This window comes from Pleurodeles waltl, chromosome 12 (genome assembly GCF_031143425.1).
Source record: "Pleurodeles waltl isolate 20211129_DDA chromosome 12, aPleWal1.hap1.20221129, whole genome shotgun sequence".
Classification (NCBI taxonomy): domain Eukaryota; kingdom Metazoa; phylum Chordata; class Amphibia; order Caudata; family Salamandridae; genus Pleurodeles; species Pleurodeles waltl.
Genome location: NC_090451.1, coordinates 672382268 through 672401842, shown reverse-complemented (window position 1 = coordinate 672401842; position 19575 = coordinate 672382268). Strand labels below are relative to the sequence as shown.

The 19575-nt window shown below is 44.6% G+C and overlaps 1 protein-coding gene across 1 annotated transcript; it reads left to right on the top strand.

Moving 5' to 3' along the window:
- Positions 1-931: 931 nt before the first annotated feature.
- On the top strand, positions 932-15529 carry LOC138268691 (transmembrane 4 L6 family member 4-like). Its single transcript, XM_069218597.1, has 5 exons — positions 932-1205; positions 7566-7631; positions 9397-9557; positions 10834-11014; positions 12947-15529. The coding sequence occupies exons 1-5, from the start codon at positions 1023-1025 to the stop codon at positions 12956-12958; spliced, it is 603 nt and encodes a 200-aa protein (XP_069074698.1). The 5' UTR covers positions 932-1022; the 3' UTR covers positions 12959-15529.
- Positions 15530-19575: the final 4046 nt, after the last annotated feature.

The following is a 19575-nucleotide window of genomic DNA, read 5'->3' as shown; positions in this document are numbered from 1 at the left end:
TGAGACACTCGGGGGCGCCTCTCCACAATGTTCAGGGGGGCTTCACCATTTTGCGTCAGGTCTCTGAGCTCCCTTAGGGTGGGAATGGCGCCAAAACTTGCCTGTGGAGCCGCGTGAAGGGAGGAGAGGAGGGGGCCGCACATCCTTGAGCACTGCAGCTTCCGCGATCAAAGGTCGCCTTTTTATGGTTAATTTATAATAGTCGCAATGAGATAGGAAAGGCAGCAGAAAGGACAGGAGCGTGGTGTATGCGTGTGGGGGAGGAAACTATTCTTAACATGTTCCTATTGCTTCTCCCCCCAGGCGCAGGGTTCCTTTGGTTTATTCCACGAAGAGCCTCTTTCTCGTCCGCAGGAGCCTGTGTTAGCCTCCTGCGGCCTACACCGGGTTTTCGCAATCATCCTTATGACTCAATGGGTTTGGGATGTGTGAATGGTTGTTTCCAGTTGAGGTGAATGAACCAGGGCAAAGTCAATGAGCTTTCGAAACAGCCCACCACACCCTGTAACTGTTTACTTTACTGCATCATAAAAAAAACTAAACATAACGGTTCACAGTCAGGACTCTAGCAAAGGGTTAAAAGACTTGTCTTGGGAATCTGCAAAGCCTGATTTTTCTTTTCCTGTCTCTGCACACCACTTTGGGGGATGTGCAGTGATAGGTTGGGTTGGTGATGTGCCTGTGTGTCATGTGCTTCTTTCAGGCACAGAAGGTGAGGGCAACAGTGGAGGCGGAAAGCTGGCGATCAGTACACAGAAAGGTTTATTGTCTTCAGTTCTCCAATACTTTGGTGACGTCGGAGATATGATCATATCTGCATGATAGAGGCTGCCTCACCTCCCTCCTGCTATCACCTGGTCTTTCCGTATTGTCTTTATCTGCTTGCCACACCCCCTACTCTGAGGAGTTTATATGGTCGTGAGGACTCCTGGACCCATCACTTATCTTGGGTTGTGACTCCCCGGCTCTGCTCACCGCTTGTTTTTTTTGGGAGAGGGGCGTCTTTTTTCCAGATCACCAAGATGTGTACAGGGAAATGTGCCAAGTTCATCGGAGTCTCCCTCTACCCCCTGGTAGTCATCAATATCGTCTGCAATGTTTTGCTCTTGTTCCCGGGCTGGAGCGTGGAACACATCAAGAACGCGGACACAGAGATGACACCGGAAGTGCTGTACCTGGGGGGCTTGATCGGCGGAGGACTTCTGGTGAGACATCATATTTTTGGCTATAGGGGTGATTTCTGGGACAATTGGTTTGGGCAGATAGTGATGAAAAGTGACAAGTGGAGTTTTTTGGGAGTAGGGGCATCCCTTATCCTGAGACGGACCCCAGTTCTTACTGCCCTTGCCCAGACAAAAATTCCTCCCATATTATGTATCCAAGTAGCCGTTGTGGTGATTACCGTCTCTTCTCATGGCCAAATTAATCTTCCGCTCTAGGCCAGTATGTGCAAAGGATGGACTCTTGAGGTGGAGCTCAGCAGTCGAAGGACTGTGGAAGTAATATGTGTCTTTTACCCTAGACTTCTTTGTGATGAGTGAGACTGTCCACTTGAGGAGTGGTGTTGAGAACGGTCCATGTAAGGCTTTCTGCATCATTGCCAGTGAATTTGAAGATGGTCTCCGGCATTTGCAGAAGCCACAGGAATCTTATTTTGGCTAGGAGTGGCTCAAACTATTCTATTTACTCTTGACTGCTACCCTGGTTGCCCATTTCTGGAGTCTACCGCAGTTGGCTTTAGCAGCCATTTTTAGGAGACTTGTGTGCAGAATATTTTGAGATGGCGCCAGTGCATTTAGGACTAGATGGAAAGTGTTTAATGGTTTTCGTTGATGATGGTACGATTGGAGCACTTTATTGATGTTGTTTTCCAGAACGAGTGGGAAACGTAAGACCCTCTTGGGTGGTGGGATGAAAGCCAAGTTGTTTTGTTTTCTATATTCTTCATCTTGGGATATCTGCTTGCTTAGCTTTAGTTTAAAAAAAGAAGTCAGTGCTTTACAGTGGCGAACAGGGGTGCCGGGGTCTTTGTTCTTATCCCTCACGTGCTGCCTATTCATTGGCTTCGGGGTATCTCTGCATCTGTGACTCTTGTATGCACCAAGACTTAAACAGTGACTCCGCCTTAAACTTTTATCAGCCGTCATGGCGAAGACTGGCAAATTTATTTTGATTAAAGACAGTAAACAAAACATTTAGACAGCCAACAGAACATTGTCACTACGTATAGCCTAGGTAAGTTTTCAAGATAGGTTCCTCAAGGAAGAGGTACAGTGAAGTTCTATTATTGTGCATCGTTCCTAAAGACTTATTGTATTTTCGAGCTGTGATGTGAATCACCTTCAGAAGGTATTCAAATGAAGCCGACTGGCCACATGCAGATCAGTGAAACTTGTGCCAAGACCAAAACTTGTGTGGGCTTCTTTATTTAGCATGAGCGCTTACTTATACCTGCAATGTTATGTTGGCTGTCTAGAGGCCAATCCAATCACGTAGAATCGGGGATACTTGAGTCTTGTACAGGCCCGGGGTATTATGGAGGAGGATGTCCAGGCATTATTGCTTTGTACCTTATAACCTTACCTTTCGGAAGTCCCTCTGGGAATCCCATTTGAGGTCAGAGGACATCTTGTATGGCAGAGGTGGCATCTTCTCAAAGTCACATCCGCTGCCATTACACTGACCCTGGGAGGGAGCCAGTCTCAATAGAGTATCCTCCCACACACACACAGCTTCCAGAAAATGGCGACAGGACAGAGCTCCATGGTCACTAAAATGTATAGAGTTGTATGTGAGTGAGGGCGTGCATGCCTATGGGTGGACCAATGTGCTGTGGGTGGTGGGTATCTGGGGGTTCCTGTCACTGGTGAAACATACTATTTGTAAGAGACATCTCACCCAGTCAACAATTCTGCCCAAAATACAAGCTGACTGCTGGGATTGAGTTCCTATTGCCCTGATACAATGGGCCTTTGAAGGTAGCTTCTTGTGGGGTCCTATTAGGAAAAGAAAAATGCTCTGATTTCTGGGGAAGTGTTAAATACGGAGGAGGAGAGTACACCAGTCGGATTTCCTCAACAGCTGAAGACAATAGGTAGGAGATGTGACCTGGTTGCTGGAGCTGTTTTATTTGCCCAGGTTTGAATTCCGCCCTCGTTGCTAGACTCAATTTAGTGAGATTATGAATAAATCACTTAACCTCCCTGAGCCTAAATGTGTGTAAAATGTACTTGTGTTATTCCCACTTGATGTACACAGTCTTGTAGCTCACATCCTGGCCAGTAATGTAGTCAGTGTATCAAGGGCCCTAGTGCAAGGAAGGCAATCTGACCCCTGACAGCTGTTTGAATTATGAAATACAACAATAATTAGGGTTCAGTGGGCCACATGGGACTCCGGGCCCCACTGGACTCTGGGCCCCGGTGCACTGCACCTCCTGCACTAGTTGAAGTCACGCCCCTAGGCTCTGTAGTAATTTGTGCTCTGTCGCGCCATAGCAAGGTTTGCGCTATAAACATACTTCACATAGCTCAGCACGACGTAACACAAGATACCATAAAAAACAACATCCTTAAGGTGGAGGAAGTTCTACTGGTGGTTTCTTCTCCATATTTAGCATTTCCTCCAGAGACTGGAAGAACCACTCAACTCTAAATCAATCTCTTGGGAATGCTGGCAGCTTCTCAGAGTCTGACAGCATCTTGTGTCTGCACCGGCAGCCCGGTGTCAGGCAATGCGGAGGTCCTCATGGGTCGGAGCATTAGACACATTGGAACCCAATCCCAAATAAATGTTATTTAAAAAATGTTAATACTATTCTTGTCATGTTTTTTAGCTGTGAAATATTTTTACGCTTTAGCACGTAGTCTGAAAATAAAGATGGACTCATTTTGGTTCTTAGACTCAATTTTCCCGCGGCTTTTACTTAAATATATATATATATATATATATATATATATATATATATATATATATATATATATATATATATATATATATTTTTTTTTTTTTTTTTACTTAATTGGCGTGATTCTAGAAATCAGTATTTGTTGTACCTCAAAGGTTGCATGAGCAGGATACCTGCAGCGACCACCAGCACCACAGGTAAAGGTGCAGATTTTTCCATTGTGGCTTCCAACTAACCCACCCCACTTAGAGGCCCTTTCTTGCAGCTCTCAGATGCAAAATAGCGGCTTTTCAGCGCCATCTGCTGGTGGCAACGCAAGGCCTCGCTGCGCCTTACGGAGGAGTCGGTCCTACCCATAATGTGCCCTAGTGAGGAGCCCTGACAGCAGAGCCCACTCTGCGGTGAAACATTCTTCACACCCAGCTTCACTCAGTTTCCTGCAGGGCCTCTGTCGCAAATCACACCGTGCTGCACTTAGTAAGGGATACTGGTGTTGTATGCTGTATGCTTATTTAATCGCTTAAAACTAGCACTGCTGCGTTCCTATGAAATAGGAAAAGGCGTAGTAAGAGGTGTTTATCACAAGTGGTGAAATGCAAAATAACGGGGCCCTTTGTAGAATGTGATGGGGAGGCCCAAGAGTCTCCCATATCTCATAGATATTCATTGGCTTTGGGCTGAATGTGGGGCCCCTGAAAGTGTGGGGGGGCCTGCGCCACAGGGACTGCGAGACCTACGTTACCCTGCTGTTTAAGTTGTGAGGGGCTCTATAGGTGGGGCCCCAGGCACCTGTCACTGTGCCTCAGCCATGAGTCCCTCTGCCTGTACCTCAGTCACATCTGTCACTGTGCCTCAGCCATGGCTCACTCTGCCAATACCCCTGTTACGGATGTCAGTGTGCCTCAGCCACGACTCACTCTGCCTGTACCTCAATCACACCTGTCACTGTGCCTCAGTCATGGCTCACGCAGCCGGTATATTTGTTACACGCGTTATTGTGCCCCAGCTATGACTCACACTGCCTTTACCCTTGTTACAATTACCAAGGTGCCTCAGCCACGACTCACACTGCCTGTACCCTTGTTACACCTGTGACTGTGCCTCAGCCACGACTCACACTGCCTGTACCCTTGTTACACCTGTGCCTCAGCCAGTAATTAAATCACCAAAACCGATAGGCTGCCTCGCTGGCCGTTTCATGAAGTCTCTGAAATTCCCGCAACAGCGTGGGAAGCAGGAGACGGCTCGTGGCCGCCACACACTGGGGTCATTGTGCTGGGCGCCATCTTCGCCCCTCGTTGTTCAATACTTTAGCTATGGCGCCGTGTACCGCTCTCTACTGCACACTCCGTGGCCAAAATAAAAACGTGATCGCACTCGAACACACCAGCATTAATAACCTTCAGGTGGGTCTCTTGGCTTTATCTGTCATTTCTAATTTACAGCTGCAGCGAGGATCTTGTAGTTCCAGGGCCACATTCTCAAGTCCCAATGCATTCTGGTCAGTTCTGTCGGGTGGCTCATGCTTAGTGACCTACTGCAATTTGACCTTGTGGCTCACGGTTTGCCTCTCAGTGCGTCACCCAGGCTTTCATTCTTCCAAGGTTGATAACATAAGTGGCGTTGATAACAACACATATTTAACAGCACACACACAGATCTCGTTTGACACTGAATTCGCGCTGCAAATACCGAATGTTACCTTCCTACTGGTATTCACGTAGTTTTACTATTCACTGCATGTTCTAGCAATGCAAGCCTGCTTTCGTAAATATCCAATTGACATTGTGCTTCAATGCAGCTCCCAATATGTATTTCACTCTAATATGGCCTCATTAGATGAGTGTGGCATTTAAATATGAATGCCTAATACCAGTGCGTGGGTAGGTTGTAATGGACCCCTATGCATGCACAAAAGTGGCCTGGATCCCTTGGTAAATAAAAACAGCTATAGTTGGGGTGCAGGGGCCCACTCAAAGCCTTAGTCCCTCCTGCAAATACATACGCTGCACTGTTGAAAACTACACCCCCAGCATAAGGCCTCTGCACCTCCTCAGAGGCAGCCTGTTTTATGCATAGGAACCTCTCCCCCAGTGCGGAGCCATCAGCCCATTAGGTCACAACCAGTGCTTGAAATGGAAAAATGAAAGTGCCGGTACTCTGTGCCAGAGTACCTGCTTGTTTCCGAGAAGTGCCGGTACTCTCCAATTAAAAGTATTACGCTTTTCTTGAGCTGCGCCGGTACTCTCCCTCTTAAAATAAAAAAGTGCCGGTACTCAGTACCGGACAGTACCGGCCCATTTAAAGCACTGGTCACAACTGAATTCCTAAACACAGAGGGCTCGTTTATGAGCGGCGTGGAGTTTCCCGACCCTTGCCGAAACCTGTTTGTGCAATAGTTAGGGTTCTGAGTTGTGTGGAATTTTCCACACACAGCAATTACTGTGAGGGATAAGTACTCGCATTGTGTTACATTTCAGGTTAAACCTGCTTGAATTTAAAAGGCGAACAGTATGATGTATTTACCGTGACATGCGGAACATGTTGGAGGTAAGTGCCAAAATCTGCAAGTTATTCCCCCAAAACTTACCATCGTGTGGATGCTTGCTGTCAGAGATTTGTCCTAGAGTAGTTCAGAAAACACAACTGGATATTTTCACACCTTGCTTTCAGAGCTAGAATACCACCAGAAAGGAGAGACTGTTTCCACAGGCGACCTGAGAGATACATCGAGATGAAAATATATTCTCCTTTTCCAACCTCTTCAAAGAAAGACCAATGATTTCTATAGAAAATTAAAGAAACGTGTAACAAAGGTGCTACTGAAACAAGAATAGACAGCTGCTACAAGATGTGTGGTTGTGAGGTCGGCGTGGATTGGAGATGCCTTGAAGAAACCAGAGATGCCTGTTGTGCCCTCTGCACATCCACATGTCTCTTGCTTGACCTATGTGACCTATCTGTCCACATCTTTCCTGTGCAGTGCTAAAATCTTTAGCTGTCTCTCTTGACAACACAGCTCTTTCTCAGAGATGGTGCGGGGCAGTTGTCTTGAAGTTGGCATGAACTTGCCAAAGAGTGTGTGATGTGACTCCTTAGGGTCCAGCTGGGGTGTACAAAGATTTGCTGGCAGCTGGGACAGTGCACAATTTACTCTAAACCTGCTGTTTTCCAGTATGACAATGTTTGTGTATTTTGAACACGTCTGAGAGTGACAGGAGGTGTCCTGTTAGCAGACACAGGAGAAGACAGATGCATCTATGACCGAAACGAAAGAATTACAAATACACAGAATGACACACTAATTGGTAGGTATGCCTGTAGGCCTGGTTGGCCTGCAATTACTCGTTCGACACACAGAAGGCAAACAAAAACACGAAAGACAAGGAGAGGACAGGTACAGTGGAACACAGGCAGACAGACAGAAACACACATAGCTGACATCGAAGGTCGACTGACATAGAGGAAGGACAAAAACGACACAAAACTACAGGACAGCTACAGAGGAATATTGACATGATCCCAGATTATAGACAGGCACAAAGGATAGAAGACCAAGCTTTCACTCCCCTCAGGGCGGTGACAGTCGGTTTATAGCTAGGCGACTCCATGAGGAAGCTGGAATTAACTTTAATCTGTATGATGTGTCTTTGAACAGATCTTGATCCCAGCCATCCACATCCAGGCGACGGGCAAGGAAGGGTGCTGTGCTAACCGATGCGGGGTAAGTGACTGCCCTAACTCTGCCTTCTGTGTAACCGTCCCCAACCCTACCATCAATGACTCCCTCTGTAGATCTACCCTTTGTCCTCTGTCTTCCATTCTCCGGCCCCTTCTCTGACTTCCCTTTAAGTTTTCCCCACCCCTTTGATTCCCTCTTATGCATCATCCCCTTTCCCTATGACTCTCTTCTGTCTCCTTGTCCTCCCGCCAGCTGGCATTCTTCCAAATATCTACCCCAGCATGAAGACACTTTTGATATATGTGCACTAAGTCTTCTAAATGCCTTCCATGTTTCTGTTTCCCAGATCTTTGACTTCATATCTCTATCCCTTGGCCTTCAGGCTCCCCTGAACATCTATTTTTAAACGTTTTAAAAATAAAATTTATTAAATAGGAAAAAGGGAAATAAACAGCAGGTTCACAATATAATATAAGAGCAATGTACTGATTATATTTGCATAATAATGTAATGGAACAAGAACATAGTTGAAAATATACGTGAAATCCGCAGCACATCTCTGAAATGTCTATCATTCAGTCCCTGATTCCTTCATAGTACTTGTCCCTTGGCCTTCTTACTCTCCTGTATAACTTTGTCCTGGGTCCTCTGACTCCATGTCTGTCTTTGTTGCTTACTCTAGTCACCTGAAGCTCTCACATGTCTTAACCACTGGTGCTGTGATTCCCTTCTTACCTTTGTCCCTCAGTCCCCGACCCCCTCCATGTCTCTGTCTCTTGATCCTCTGACGCCCCTTCATCTCTGTCTGCCTACAAACTGGCCAAAAGATCTGGCCCTCGGACTTCATCTTATTCCTTGGTCAGTGACCACCCTGCTACATATCTACCCATCGTTCTTGGACTCTCTTCCAGGTGTTTGTGTTTCTGTCTGATCTCTTGTCATATCCCTGTTCCTTGATCCTCACCGTTCCTTCCATAGCTTTGTCTTTGTTCCTGGCTCCCTTCCATATCTCTGTTCATTGGTCTATTGACACCCTTCTATATGCCTGTTCCTTGAGCCATTGATTCCGGACGCTTTCTCTGTTCCTTGATCCATCAACGTCCTTGGAAATCCCTGTTGCTTGATCTTCACACGTCCATCCACAGCTTTGCCCTTGTTCCTGACCCCCTTCCATATTTCTGTTCCTTGCTCCATTGACTCCTTTCTGTATCTCAGTTGCTTGATCCATTGACTCCCTTCCATATCTCTGTCCCTTGAACTATTGACTCCTATGCATATCTCTCTTCCTTGAGCCATTGACTCCTTTCCATATCTTTTTTTTGACCCACTGATTTATTTCTATATCTTAGTCCATGTCCCTTTAAATGCCTGTTATATATGTGACCCCAGACCCTAGCTGGCCAATATCTTTGCACCTATAACTCCCACATCTCTGTTCTTTGGTACTACGACTCCCTTCCCTATCTCCACTCTTTGATCTTCTGAATCTCTTCTATGTTTTTCTCATTAGTCCTATGTCTCCATTCCATATCTTTTTCCTAGTTTTCTAAATTCCTTCAATAGCTTTGTCTGTTGACCCCTGACTCCACTCCATTGCCGTCAGCCCCCTGACTGGTCAACATCTCTGCCTTGCAGACTCCCACATCTCTGTTTCTTGTTCCTCTCACTCCCTTCCATATTTATTTTGCTTAGTCCTCTGGCTTTCTTCCTTATTGAATTATTTTTATATCTCTGCCCCTCTGGCTCCTTCATGCCCCATTCCCCAATTGTTTAACTCCTCCATTCCCAAATCATTCTGTGCCCATAGATGTTCCTGTCCATTTTGTTTGCTGCGATTGGTGTGGCCGGAGGTGTTTATGGTTTCGCAGTGTCCTTCCTGGGGATGGTACATGGTCCAGCCTGTCAGTATAATAATGGCACTGCCCTTGAATGGGGTTCTCCCTTCAAGACTGATTTAAAGAATGTCAGGTAAGTGGCCATCTGAAAATCCCGATGTTCCTACTGCAAGTCACAGTCTCCCGTCTCTTGCTCAAATGTAAGAATGCCTGAATTTGTAAGACTCTTCTACCCCAGCTGGAAGAAGGCCTTCACCCAGCTCCAAGAATAACATATTTCAAATATAAGAAGGCCTAATCCTAGCTGTAAGGAAGCATAGACCCAGCCTTAAGAGTCTCCTAATACATCAGTAAGGAGGCCCTATGCCAACTCTTAGAAGGCCATATCTCAACAGTAAGATAGTCCTATTCCAACTGTAAGAAGACCACATCCCACTATCCTAGCAATAATAAATGCCCTATCACAGGCGTAAGGACGCCTTATGATATCAGTAAAAAGACCATATCAATGTAGTAAGGAGGCCCTATAACAGCTTTAAGAAGGCTGCATACCAATTGTAACAATACCCTATCCCTGCTGTAAAAAAGCCCTCTTCCAGCTGGAAAACATCACCTAACGCAGCTGTAGTGATGTTACAAATCAGCTGTAAGATGGTCTTGCCCACCTGAAGACTCACCTTACCCAGCCATATGGATGGCCTATCTCAGCTGAAATAAGGCCCTAACCCAGACATAAAAAGAACCTGTTCCATCTCTCACAATGTCCCTCCGCAGCTGAAAGCACTTCGGGTTCCAGTTGTAAGGGACTTTCCCAGCTGTTAAATATTCCTTTCCCAACTCTAAGAAGCTCTAGCCCAGCTGTAAGCCTGTCCTAATCCAGCTGTGAGCAGCCACAACCCAGTTGTAAAGAAGCCACTAATAATTATGTTAGCGCTATCACAGTTCTCAGACTACCTTAGCCAGCTGTAAAAAAAAGGCCTATCCCACCAGCCAGGATGTGCTCTCTCAACTGTCAGATGGTCCTATTCCAATTGTAAGGAGACAGTATTCCACCTGTACAAGTCTACTAATCCAGGTGCAAGGTGGCCTTATGCCAGCCGAAAGGTGTTCCTCTTTCAGCTGTAAGTAGGCCCTGCCCGAGTTGTTAAGAGCCCCATTCCAGCTGTATAAAAGGCCCTATTTCACCTGACTGAACTGTCCCAGCTGTAAGGAAGCTCTGATCTGCTTGTATCCCAGCTGTAAAGAGACTCTCTCTAACCCACCTGTCAGACCCTATCCCAGATATAAGGAGGCCACGCCCAGTTATCGGCAGATCCTTTCCCAGTCGAGGTCACAGAACATGTAATCCCTCGACTGAAAGAATCTCTCTCAGCAGCTCTTCTCATTCTTTGTTCCCTCTGCAATGACAGCACTTATCTGTTCAATAAGGACCTGTGGAGCACGTGCAAGGTCCCAGAAGGGGTGGTGGAATTCAACATCATTCTGTTCTCCATGATGCTGGCCTCCAGCGGTCTCGCCTTCATCCTCTGCACTGTCCAGATGCTGAACGGCCTCTTCGGATGCCTCTGTGGCACATGCCGGAGCAAAGGGGTAAGTCTGGTCCACAGCATTGCAAGCGATGGCTAAGAAAGGGCATCCCTCAGTGCTACAAACACCCAGATATCATCTATGGGTCCCTGTAGGGGGCCTCTTGGTGTGTGACCCTGCCTGGCAAAAGTGCACAGGCATTGGTGAAGAGAGTGGAATTATGAAATAAACTATGACAGAGGGCCGGATTATGATCTTTGGGGACGGGGTTACTCCGTCACAAACGTGACAGATATCCCACCTTCTGTGTTATGATTCCATTATATCCTATGGACATCGTAATATGGCGGATGGAATACCTATCACGTTTGTGACAGAGTATTCCATTCACCAAGATCATAATCAGGCCCAGAGTTTCTCTGTGGGCACGCTAACTCTCTGGTTGGCTGAGATACATTTCTGAGTGGCAAACAGCGGAGTAGACCTGTCAGAAGATATGGCGGGCGCAGAGAGACTGGAGGGTCCATCGTCAACCCACATTTGAGAGATGGCTTTGCAAAATTAGTAAATGAACAGTGAAACATTAATTTGTTTTTGGGCATCTTATGTGTGCAGACAAAATGTTAATAAATAACACTGCTAGGAAATATCATTAGAGAGGGTTGTGAGCACACGAGAGGAAAAACATAAATACAAACTTTAAAAGGGAAAAACCAGAGAGAAGAACACATAGAAAAACAATAACTATGAGAGTGAAAGGTGTAAAAAAAAGTAAGGAAGAGAAAAAAAGATGGGTACGTAGGGAAATAAGGAAATGAAAGTGAACAGAGGGTGAGAGGAAGTAAGTAAATATGAAAGGAAAGATGTAAGAAAGCTGAAAGGAAGGATGGAAGGGTAGGAGAATGACTGGATGGGTGTGTGAAAGGATTGATAGATAGTAGGTTAAAGGATTGACTGGTGAAAGAGTGAATGTATGGAAGGATGGAAGAATGGACAGATGGAGAAGAGTGAATCGATAGATGGGTAGAAGACTGATGATACATGAACATATTGATGAGCTGATAGGAGAAATGGTGGATGGATGTATGGATAGATGTGGTAATGGGTAGGAAGATGGAAAGTGAAAGGGATGGACAGATGGGTGAGTAGAAGCAAGGTTGAGTTAATGGATGGATGAAAGGAGGGTCGCATTTGCTCACTTTGTATGCTCAGTCTGGTTAGAGATATGTTTCAAGAGAGGAGTATTTTAATTTTTTGATTACTCCCTTAACCAGAACGAAAGGCTTTACTTTGTTGGTCTACTTTAAAAAGAACTTTGAAATAATACTTCAGTACCCTCATGCCTGAATCATATAGGGCCTGATTTAGAACTCATCGGACGGGTTACTCAGTCACAATGGTGACTAATATCCTGACCGTGCCATTATATTTTATGGGATTTAGATTTCAGCAGACAGGATATCCATCACCACTGTGATGGAGTAACCCGTCTGCCGAGTTTTTAATCAGGCCCATTATTTTCATTTTGGAACTTAAATCTACTATGCATATTAGAGTCTATTTAATCCTCTAAAATGCAGAACTGCCACTTAGGGACATCTAAAAGTTCACAAAACAAACCTCTAATTAAACTTACACTATGTACTGATATCCCAGTAGAAATAACCCTGGGTCTTGACTTGCGCCATGCATTGCTACTCCAGGGTTGAGAAATAAGAGATCCACGAAAATGTGCCTCCAAAATTCCACAATTGCTTAAACAACATTATGGTAGAAGAATGTTGTGTCCTAAATGTTGCCACGTTAGCATGTATAATAGTAAATATACACAAGTTTGACAATTTTGTAAAGCATGTATAGTCAGAAATTATATTTCATTTTCAATAATCTGATATACAACCGAATAACTGTACAAGTATGCTGGCATTCCTGCTTATAACAGTATTTATATAACCCCATTGACCACTGTGTACTTTTCTGTTGTGTTCCTTGCAGGAAAATTACTAAAGTCAACAGAGACGATCCTGAGTGAGAGAGGAGGGAGGCCTCGACATTTGAAGAGCTCAATATTCAGCCATCTTAAATTCTAGATTCGCTCACACTGACTCCATCCTTGTGCAATATTTGTTTACCTGCCTCTGTGGAAACTCCATTCAGATCACATGTTCCCTCCTCCGCCTTGCAACAGGAATTGCAAAGTTAGTGTATGAGAAAGGGCTAACAAGTGGGTCTTCCCCACACCTCAAGCCCACCACTTATGCTCCCAGGGCCTTGAAACATAAGGGTGGGGAGTGTCTTTCCGCTTTTTTTAAAAAACACTTCTATTAGTATTTTGTTGGCGTGCGCTGCATGCCTCTTTAATACAGACTCAATATAAAACCTTTGCGTATCACGCCTTGTTTTTTGATCAAACACTACTTCCCCCATCGCCTAAGAGTGCCTGCTGAGGGACGTAATTCTTCTTCATGTGCCATTAGTATTGCATACCTTTATTGCATTACCTTCGGTTGTGCCACCTTCTCGGTGTGCAGACTGATAATCAGAGTCTGCTGCACACTGAGCACCTTGCACTTTCTCTCAGAGGGCACCCCATGCATAACCACAACGGGCCCAACACTTCAAGGCAAAGCATCCATTCTTAAGCACAAACGATGCCTAATGCTCAAGCCAAAAGGGTGAGCCATGATCATATACTGGTCAACTCATGCTCAAGTACACGGGACAACCCTGGCTCATACACAAAACGTAATCCATACACAGCTACAGAGAGCTCAACACTTTCACTCAAAGTACCCCATGCATAGCCCACAAACAAAAAGGGCACCTAATGCTCACGGCGAAAGGGTAACTAACCCATGTTCAAGTGCAATGAACAGCCCATGCACAAGTCAACACTGTAGCCCATAGTTAAATACCTAGAGTAGCCCATGCTTGAGTACACACAGCAACCAATGCTCAAGTACACAAGGCAATGCACGCTCAAGTGCACAGAGAAGCTCATAGTCACATACATGGAGCAACACATGCTTAGTACGCAGGGCAGGCCATGCTCAAGTACACAAGGCAACCCATGCCCAAGTGCACAGAGAACCTCATAGTCACATACATGAAGCAACCCCTGCTTAGTACATAGGGCAAGCCATGCTCAAGTAAACGAGGCAACCAATAGTCAAGTCAATACTGTAGCCAATTGTTAAATACCTTCAGAAGCCCATGCTTAGGTACACAAGGCAACCAATGCTCAAGTACATAAGGCAACGCACATCCAAGTGCACCGAGAACCTCATAGTCACATACATGGAGCAACACATGCTTAGTACATAGGGCAAGCAATGCTCAGACCCTTAGGGAATCCCATGCTCACATACATGGACCAGCTCAGTACTTAGGGAAAGTAATACTCAAACACACACGCAACCAATGCTCAAGTGAATTAAGAAACCTGTGCCCAACCAGAGAGCCCCAACACTTTCAAATCACTACATGCTCAACTGCAAAGGACACCAAATACTTAAGCACAGAAGCACTTCATTCTGAAGCTGAAAGGCCAACCCATGCTCAAGTACATTGAGCAACCCATGCACAAGCCAACACTGTAGCCCATAGATCAATACCTAGAGTAGCCCATGCTTATGTACACATGGCAACCAATGCTCAAGTACAAAAGGCAACCTGCGCTCAGACCAACAGGGCAACATGTGTTGAAGCAGAGAAAACCGACAACCCTTAGACAGAGCACCCCAAGCACACAGGGCATAAAATATTCAGTCAGAGGGGGAAGCCCATGTTTAAACCCAACAGGCAGTCCATGCTCAGGTACATTAGGAAACCTTTATTCAGTCACAAAGAACGCCCATCACCTGTCTGTTTGTAGCATGCCATGCTCGCCCAGACAGCATACTTGATGTTCAAGCAGATAAGGCAACTAGAGAGAGGCCAACCCAGGCATAGAGGGCCTCAGTCAGAGAGGGCAACCCAGAACCAAGAACACAGAGCTTCCAACACTTAATCCAGACAAACTGTGCTCTAGCAGAAAGGATGCCTAATGCTTAAACAAATAGGGCACTTCATGTTTAAAAACACATGGCATCTAATGCTTAATCAGGGCAACTCATGCTGAACCGCAAAGGACACGTCATGTTCAAACTGATGGGGAACTCTGTAGCTTCCAATATTCAGGACATTCCACATGCAAGCCCAGAGGACACCTAAAGTACAGATAGGGCAGACTGTATTGGAATACACAGAGCATCTAATGCTCAGTCAGTGCAAACCATGAGCAAGCACAAAGATTCCATGATGCTCAAACAGACAAAACGCTCAATGCTCAAACAGATAGGATATCTAAGACTCAATCACTACAACCCAGAGGCAAGCACAATGTTCAAATAGTCAGAACACACCATGCACAAACACACAGGGTATTTATGGCTTAATCAGCTCAACTCCAGGGCAAGAACAAAAATTACATAATGCTCAAACATACAGAAAACCCCATGCTCAAACACACAGGACATTTAAGGCTCAATCAGTGCAACCCATGAGCAGCTACAAAGATCACAGAATGCTCAAACAGACCAAACACCCCATGTCAAACACACAGGCATCTAAGGCTCAATCATGCAGCCCATGTGCAGCCACAAAGATCAGATAATGCTCTAATAGAAAGAAAAGCTCATGTCAAACACAGAGGGCATCTAAAGCTCACTCAATGCGACCCATGTGCAAGCACAAAGATCAGATAATACCCAAACAGAAAAAACACCCCATGCTCGACCCCACAGGGCATCTAAGGCTCAATCATTGCAACCCATGTACAAGCACAAAGATCAGGTAATGCCCAACAGACAGAAAGCCACATGCTCAAATTCACAGGACATCTAAGGCTCAATCAGTGCAACCCATGTGCAAGCACAAGTGTCAGAATAAGGCTGGTTAGTTACTCCACAAGGACACCGGACAACATATGTCAACCACAAATAGAAAACCCAATACATATTCACACAGAGTACCACCTGCTCAACAAGCACTTCCAGTCATTCTTAGTGTGTGGCAATCACAAGGCCTAGAGTCTCAAACATATATTCTATGGAGCGTGGTAGGCTGGGTCAAGTTCCTGTAATAAAAAAACGCTATTAACAAGTACGTTTTTGTCAGGGCATGGATCCTGTTATCCTTCTGTGAGCTGGGGCTAGAGTACAGCCCAATGCTTTCAAGGGTAATGAAGCCTCAACGATCTAGCACTGCCTTTCCATAAGAGGAGTGGAGGATCCAGTGTTTCACCAGGTTAACATGCATCATGTCTTGTCCACTGTATTGATCTGAAATGTTTTCAAACTGAGAAAATAGTAAAAACTCTTTTGTAAATGAGTGACACGTTCATCTGTGTCAAAAAGAGGTGGATATCTTCCTTTTAAAAATATACCCTGCCAGGACTTTTGTATATCTGTTTCAATAGTGGTGGTGAGGTGTCCCCCCACACTAGTGCATGGTATGAATCCCCTATACTTCACCTAGACAGGCCCACCACTCCTAGAAACCCTTGTTCCAGTATCCCATGAGCAGGATGAAGGCGCCCTTGGAGGGACAAGAAAGATGATACTTGTCCAACTGAGCCCGGAAAGCTGGCCCATTCACAAGGGGCATTGACAGCCCAGAGATGCTGGAGAAAGACCATCAAGAAATGACCAAAAGATATATAAGGGAATTTGCTAGAAGACATTGGGAAATATTGCCCAGTACAGATATACTTACAATATCCTGGGTCTATTTCCAATCTTTGTACATAAATATATTTATGATTATTTGCTTCTGTGACCTAGACAGTTCGAGAAAGAAATAAATGTGTTGAGAAAAGAATAGCGTCCTGGTTGTTTTCAACGGTGGAAGTATTTAACGGCACAAACTGTGGTTAACGGAGAACGTGTTACTGCAGGATCTGATAACTCACAGAAGCCTTGGAAACATCGTTCACATATTTCTAAATGGAAGATATAAATGGACTAATCCCGTAATTTCAAATACACACAGAATAAAATGAAGCTTTCTTGATTGTGCTACGGGTATGGTAAATGAAAAGGTATTGCTAAATGTCCAACTTCCCTAAGCACATTACATCGCAATGTTTGGGGATGAGGACGTAAAGGTAGATAGCAAGGTAAGAAGACTGATACCAAATAAGAAGAGAAACGGCGTATGGCCTGTTGCCCATATGTTTGGGAAAAAAAAACATATTCAGGACATAAATTAGTCAGTGAGATTCAGGAGTGTGTGAATCTCAAACTTTCCAATTAACAAAGTTGTGGACGGCAGGGTTGAGGTGTGAGATGACAAAGAAAAACTGCACTCTTAAGAGCTAGAAATTCTGTGGGCATACCTTTTAGACTGTATTTTAATCATTCACATGGTTTCACATCCAAGAAATGTTTTTGGAAAATTGTGCTGTCAAATGAATTGCTTGCCCCAAAGTTGTTTCAAAATGTGGTGGTGGGATGACTTAAAGCTTCCTGAAGAGGTTGAGCTCTTTTACTGCACTCGCTCAGTGCAGTAAGTGACTGTGAGCAAAACATTTTTAATGCAAGCTTTTAGCTCCCAGTCTAGCTCTGCAATGATGCATAAATGTGCCATGGCTGTATAATACATGTTTTGCACCAGAGACAGTGCACCATATTACAGATGATATGGTGCTCCTGAGGAAGCATCAAACCCATGCATTCCCTTTGGGCACTGTATTAATGAAAGGCAGAGCGGCTGTTTGAAGTAGCTGGCCATCTTTCACAGTGCAGATGGAAACCCATCCTGCTTTACAAAAAGGGACAGAGATTCCCTGCAAATAGCAGTAAGTGACTCCACCCACCTCCTAGGAGCTCCTTTCCCTATTTCAGTGGGCTATCTCTCGGGTTAACTGTGTGCCACCTATTTGTGGTACACAGTTTTTGCACCTCCTGATAACCTTTTTGCCTTTGCTCGCGCATCCTAAATCCTCCATTGGCACAGAAGCAAGTAAAGTGATTCCCTCCTCTCAATGGAGCCACGACCCCAGGCAAATGAGAGAACACCTCTTTAGGCGCACACATTTAGTGCCAGCATGATCTATATTACAGAATGTGCCAGGCAAGTATGGAGGGCTCCTTCTGTAACACCAAAGTGTCGAGGAGATGTAGAAAGTGGGAGCACACGCTCATTGCGACCCGGGGCAATTTATAGACTCCTGTTCCAGTACTGTTGTTGTGTTATTTTGGCCTGTTGTCACATTCCGTAAACCTACTAAACAATAGATGAAAAGATGACCATTGGTATTTACATTACATTCCTACATCTCATAATATATTGCCACTGTGGGCCTCAATTACACTGTTTATGCCTGTCAAGTATTCAACAATGAACACTGAGCATTTGCTACTGTATAATTGCATGTTACAACGCAATACAACTATTAAGTGGTAAACCCCAGGCAAGGAGAGTGGAGTGGGTGAATCAAGTTAAATTTGCCTGCATTTGTGAATGCCCACCAACTTCTGAGTAGGTAGCCATTCAAAGGGTTTCTCTGACGTCTTCCCACTTTGGAAAGTTTCTTCAGCAAAGCACATCAATTTATCGCCTTCCAGGACGAAAAGAGAAATGGAAATCACCCACAATTTTGTGGGGCTATTGGGGAAATAGTTTCTCATGGAGAAAAAAGGTGCAACTGCAGGGTGGTCTTTCCCAATCTATAAATGTACTATGTGTGCAATCCTCATGTTGGTATTAATAATGTCCTAAAATCTCACGTGGACAAAGCGTCACAAGATGTTACTTGTAGTATGCTTTGAAACATGTGACTGACACAAGCCTACCACTGCCAAATCATGTGAATTCCAGAAAGTAGTAAATCTGAAATTATTCATAGGAGTGCTTTGGAAGGTGCAGATTTACTTATTTGTTTGTAAAGCAGTCCTTATATACTTATAAGTTCCCAATTAAAAACAATAACAAGTGAAAACCTCTGACTGAAATGAGGAAAAGTACACTTTTAATTATGAAGGGCCTATTTGCATCGGATCAGGTGGAAAACCAGCAGGCATATAGCAGACTGTACTCAGAACCCCCAGGCCCAGCTAACAAGCCAGGAATGCAGTGATTTAGGAGGTGTCACACCGTGTCCTTGCCCAGAGGAATTTGGGGTCTCTAGTAATGAGAGCCTCATGCAGAAAGCTGCAACACATGCTCACTGTTCAAAATATCATAAATTATACCGTATTATTTTATTTCAACTTACAAAAACACAAGAATAAGTAAGGGGCCTTCTTATAACTTAATGTCACTGGGGTTATATTTTCTATAGTGTGTTCCATGACTTTCTACAATTAAATCCTTATCCTCATCAGTAGTTTTTTTTTTAGAAAGTAATGGATCATTAGCCCCAGGCTATTTTAAAGGCCTCACTTTTTTGCGTTTTACCTAGCCCAATAGCTGTTATGATTGCAATAATAGTAACAGCTAAAATATTGCAATGTTCAAGAAATTAATTTAATCCATGCAGTGGTAATATTGCAAACCTAAGCGGGTAAACTGTAGCAGTAAAGAGTTATAATGATAAAAAAACTGCGCAAAGTTGGCAGCGTATTTTAATTGTATTAATATAG

Excerpts from the sequence above, each read along its gene's own strand:
- LOC138268691 (XM_069218597.1), top strand. The coding sequence starts at position 1,023 with ATGTGTACAGGGAAATGTGCCAAGTTCATCGGAGTCTCCCTCTACCCC. Across the intron at positions 1,206-7,565 it reads TGATCGGCGGAGGACTTCTG|ATCTTGATCCCAGCCATCCA; the intron begins GTGAGACATCAT and ends GTCTTTGAACAG. Across the intron at positions 9,558-10,833 it reads ACTGATTTAAAGAATGTCAG|CACTTATCTGTTCAATAAGG; the intron begins GTAAGTGGCCAT and ends CTGCAATGACAG.